We start from the raw sequence: 5,536 nt of genomic DNA, 5'->3' as shown, positions 1-5,536 counted from the left end.
CAGGAGAGGTGTCACATGGGTGCTCCTAGGAGCCCCCAAAATCCCCTGCGCAGCCGCATTCTGGATCAACTGGAGCCTCCGGATGCTCCCCAAGGGGAGCCCCATGTAGAGGGCGTTGCAATAGTCTAGGCGCGAGATGACGAGGGCCTGAGTGAGTGTGCGCAAGGCGTCACGATCCAGGAAAGGGCGCAACTGGCGTTTATGGAGTATGAATGTAGCATCTTCCTGCAGTTCTTTAAAGTAGGTACATCATTTTCTGTGATCGTGTAACAGGAGCAGAGTATAACTATACAAACCCAAGAAAAGACACCCCTGCTATAAAGTGTTGCAGACTGGCATTATATGCTCATACTCTAAAGTACATTTTCTGAATTGTTTCCCAATTTCTGTATAATTGATATATGATTGAAATACACATTTAACATATTTGTATTAGCATTTCCCTTAGAATTACAACTGCAACATTCTATATAATATTAAAATATTACAACACTTGAATACTGTCAATCTATAACTCAAAGACTTTTCTATTAGGCCAGAGAGAGTTTTCTGTATAAGAAAGTTGAAAATGGTTTCTGAAAAAAAAATCTTTGCTTTCTATACATAGATATGTTTTTTTCATGACTGAGTTTATGGAGAAAATGTCTAAATTGAAATGATTAAGAACTCTTTTGGATAGATTCTCCCCCCCCCCCCCATTATGCAGCTATTAGCAACTAAAAAAAAAATCTGTTTCTTGGCTGCCATTGCTTGCTGTTTATTTTTTTAAACTTTTTGGTATAACTGTACATAATATTCAAATAAAATAAAGGCACTTTTACATTGCTTAGCATTGCATTTTATATCTTTATAGGATTTTTTCCCTAACTACTCAGAAGTGGATCCCATTGAAATTAAAAGGGTTACTTGCTTAGCGGGAATGACACTCCCATCTAAATGCAATAAAATATGCTTGGGACTGGTAAAAAAAATGTGTATGAATATCCTATTATCTGTGAAAATTTCTGTACTAAAAATGTATTATGGAAGGAGGACATGTTTTCTCTCTCAAAATTATAATTTTTTCCCAATTGTTCGTTTTTATGTTCCAAATTAAGTGATCGCTAACTACCATTGCTATTTTAAGGATGGTGTTTGGAATCCTGAGTGCCTGTTCTTGAAGTTAAGAGAGGATACGAACAGAAATTGAGATGGTCACTTCCATGGTTTCAATTCTTTAGGACAGCTGCTAATGGAAACCCTTCGTATAGATAACTCTTATGTTTACTTATTCTATACTTTGTCAACTTCCTTAAACTTGTTAAGATTTTATATTCATATTGCATTTTCTATGTTATCATTGAGGACAAAAATGTTTCCTATTAAAATCTATTTTTTGAAAAATGTATTTTTGTTTCTAAGTTTATCTGAAAGCAAAGTATGAAGCTGTTATTTCTATTTCTAGTACTGTCTACTAATAAATATGTTGAATAGAGATCATTTCCGATTATGCAAAATGTATTGCATTGATTATGGAATTGGGTTTGGCAACCTGAATTGGCTGCTTTTTTTTTCTTTCTGGTTTACAATATCTGTCGTTATTGGTGTAAACCAGGTGTGTAATCAAGAAGCACATTTTATTATTATTTTAAAGGTATGTACATCTAATTTGTACTAGCAAAGTAATGCTATTTTATTGAAATCATAATTATCTATGTGACTAAAAGATAGTTTTAGTACATCCCAGCATCTCCTGCAATATTTTATCTCTTGTTTAGAGGCAGCTCAGAAACTAATGTGTATAACAAATATTCATGTTTCCTAGATACTTTTATAACTTGTGTTTGTGTAGATTATATAACTGAAATAATTAATTATGGTGTGTTACCTAACAGGATTTTTTCAAGTTCTTTCTATTCTTCCTTCATTTATTTTATCTGCATAATGTTGTTACTGTAATATGAGTTTATTCCCTAAATATACCTAGTGACTTATCAAGTAGTTTCCCATCTTTTAGTATTCTGAGCTTGTTGGGACATTTAAAACATATTGTGTTCTTTGTCATTTATTGTAAGATGCCTAGAGTGATGTCAGTAAGCAGCAGACAATTATTTGTTATAATTATAAAGTATGTCATTATTATTATGGGTCTTCTTGACCTATAACTTTAGTATTAATCCTACCAGTTACCTTTCTTGCTGTACATGAAGTTTAGAAGGAATATTATGATAAAATTTAGGAATGTGGTCAACATGGAATACTGTAGCAGTAGTTTTTCAAATCTCTGTCTTTAGAGAAGTCTTCATCAGCTTTTTTGTTACGCCATCCATTTGTGTTATAGAGGATTATAGAAGATGTAAGGCAATAATGTCGTTTGGTCAAAACATCATATAATTCATATAGTTCTGCATGTATAAAACTCATGTTAGTAAATTTCAGTAATGGTGGATAGCTATCTTTTATGAAATATTGCCTTTATTGATGTTCGGTTTGGACAGTCGTAATACATGTAACTGTTGAAGGTCTCATTACTGAGTATTAAAGTCATTGAACATACAAACAAGTGAATATTTGTCTGTGGTTATTGTTTGTGTGTGTGTAAGGTCAGGTTAGTCTTGACTCCTGGTGACTGCCTGGATTAGTTATTGCAGGTTTTGTGGCAAGATTTTTCAGAGGTAGCTTGCTTTTACCTACTTCCTAGGGATGAGAGAATGACCAGCCCAAAGTGATGCAGCTGATTTTGTGCCTCATGATCAATTGGTTTCTAGCCCGATATCTTAACCACTACACCAAAGTGGTTCTTTGTGATTAGCTAATGGATATCAATCTTTGTTTTTTCTAGTCTTTAAAACTTGGAGAGATGAAGCTTATTCTAGGAGGCAAGCAAATAGAGATTGCTTTAGTGATGCATCAAACAAGTGGCAATAGGGAAATAAAATGGTTAACTATATGATGAAAAAGGAAAAGGGCCCTAAAACCCCGCAGAATAGATTGAATTCTTGCTTATATAGTTCTTGAAAAAAGCACAAAGCTTTAGATTACCTTAAGATGTTTATGCCAAATGTATATTTAGAAGCAAATTCTGTTGAAACCAATGGGATGCACTGCTTCACTATTTGCACTAAGGGAGATCAGCTGGAAAGCCAAATGTAAAAGGATATGTGATGTGTGTTGCTCTTACGTGGATCTCTAAGAGAAAAATATTTTCAACTGATCTATCAGTTTTTATGTAGCAAATATATTTTTATATATTAAAATACTATTAAGCTTCAGGTAAGGGGCTGAAGTTATATTTGTTTTAGTGTTTTGGTGAATCTCAAACAACCCACTCTATGCATGTTAAACATTAGGTTTGAAAGATCACATCTAGTCATGCCACTGGTTGCTTCATATTCCTCTCACCCAGTAGTTTTTCAGGTATCTGAATACATTTGTAAAGGTTCCAGTTTGGAAGAGGCAGAGATTTTTTTGGATAATGCAATTTGTTGATATTGGGAGTAAAAGACTTGAAAACTCTGGAAGTATAGATGTTTATTTCCTTGTCCAGATGTGTTTCTGGCACCTCTATATAAAGCAATCTAGGATCAGCATTGCCTGTTACATGAAAGAATACTATTACAAAGTTACAAATGTGTTGTTCCCTTGGAAGTTTTGCAGCAATATCACATAGATGCATAGATTGGGGGGGGGGGGGGAAGCAGTTTCTAGATAAAATAATGAAAGCATTATTGTTGATTTTATCGTCTATATGTACTTTAATGCAGAAAATTTTCTTTTTTAAAATATATGGGATGGATTTAAATTTATAGAAGATGTAAATGTGATATAGATTTACAAAGATAGTGGATGCTATAAATATGCTGGTGTTTTTGGCTTTTGTTTTCTTTTATTTTTGTTTGTTTTGAGAAAATTGGAAAAGATGTGGAAAATTTGGATTGCCATAGGCTGCAGTAGTTTATTTATTTTTACTTTGGGGTGAGGGCAAGGAGGCAAGGTTGCCAGGACAGAATCTCCCTCATAGTCAGTATGAATGAATATGCTCCATTTTCCATGCATAAACAAAAGGACTATTAGATCGCTAAAGATTAAAACTTTTGTAGAAAATAGATATTTTGGTTTATATATCTTCTTTATTTTATAGGCTTCTTGGGATCACAAAGTACATTCTGCCTATAATTTGCTTAACGTACTATTCAATTTATATCTCATTGTGAGTACTTTTATAATTAGAGACTCCTTAAAGCCCTTAAATTATTTGTTTTCTTTATCTCTCTCCAGATTAGCAAGACATCTACAGAAAGAGGCACAATCTCAGCCCAACAATTCAGAATTCTCAGAAGATCAAAAGGTACATAATGGTGTATGTTCATTTCCTGGTTAATCTATTTTTAGAAGGAATGTTTAATTTGTTTCTTGCAGTCATTGAGATAATTTGCTTGTCTGGGCTATGGTTTACAAGAGCTGGGCTCGTGTAGCACTTATCTGTATACACCAAGTTCAGATAGCAAACTTAATACTTCAGTTCTTTAAAGAAATAAAATAGCTTGCAAAGAAACAATACCTATTTTATTGCATTCATATGTAATATAAATTATCTAAGAAAGTTATCATAATAGAGTATACATGTTTATCTTATTAAATATTTTTACTGTATACTAGTTATACATGCCTCCACTATATTAGATACTACATTAGCATAGTTAAATGTGAATATGTGAAAAAAAATTATAATGCAGACAACCGTGTTCTGAAATGCCTGTTCTATATCAACTTGTTTCTTGTTTCTTGTCCTGAAAGCTGAAAGCCAAATATTTCAGAGGACAGGCTACCAGAAACACATTACTTCTTCTCCACAGGTTTTTTCCATCAGAAATTCAACACCCCAGCTTTTTTCTCAAAAACATCTTTCTTCTCCAGCATGATGGATGGAGAATCCACGAATGGGTTTAGACTGTCTTCCTGCCCAGTTAGACTAAGTCTGACAAAGTAGCCACGCCTCCTGCTGGGTCTTCTATTTCCAGACACGACTTAGTCTTCAGCCCAGCAGGACACAATTGTGGTTGGCTCCCTTATCAGACTTCTGGACAGGTTGTATCTTTCCTTTTTCCCTTTCGTGGATTCTCCTCCCTTATTCCAGCGCTGGGATCAGCGCTGCCTCAAAACTCCAAATCAAGGCTAAAATTAATTGAAAGCCTAGATTACCTAATTTAATTTAAATTCCAAATTAGGGCTACATTTTACTCAGGCCTGTTCTTCGTCCTATGAACTCCTACTCCACCCATCTCTAAACTTGTGAATTTGGAGGCTTTGAGGGCATTATTGATTGGGAAGCTGTAGCTGGAAGGAGGACATTTTTTTTCTCCCCTCCTCTTCCCCATTCTCTGTAACGTGTATGGAAAGTACCTTTTACTTATTCTCAGGCTTTGTTGGATCTCTGCCATTAAGTAATGAATCCTTCATGTAAAAAGTATATGATGAAGCATGGGAAGAGGATTTCCCTGCCTTGCCAAAGTACATCCTACAAAGGCATGGATTTGTTTTTTTTTAAGGGGAACGG

General features: G+C 34.4%; 1 protein-coding gene across 2 annotated transcripts in view; it reads left to right on the top strand.

The window, feature by feature from the left end:
* The window catches only part of AIDA (axin interactor, dorsalization associated), a 22,778-nt gene that overhangs the window by 2,506 nt on the left and 14,736 nt on the right, over positions 1-5,536 (top strand). For both annotated transcript variants that reach the window (XM_015831923.1, XM_015831922.1), the window contains exon 2: positions 4,258-4,327. In XM_015831923.1, coding sequence (XP_015687409.1) covers positions 4,258-4,327 — 70 coding nt within the window. The remainder of the gene's footprint in view (positions 1-4,257; positions 4,328-5,536) is intronic.

This window comes from Protobothrops mucrosquamatus, unplaced genomic scaffold (genome assembly GCF_001527695.2).
Source record: "Protobothrops mucrosquamatus isolate PMUCROS unplaced genomic scaffold, P.Mucros_1.0 scaffold_289, whole genome shotgun sequence".
In the NCBI taxonomy this organism is placed as follows: Eukaryota; Metazoa; Chordata; class Lepidosauria; order Squamata; family Viperidae; genus Protobothrops; species Protobothrops mucrosquamatus.
Note: the sequence above shows the minus strand (reverse complement) of the source record. Positions and strands in the feature narration are given on the sequence as shown.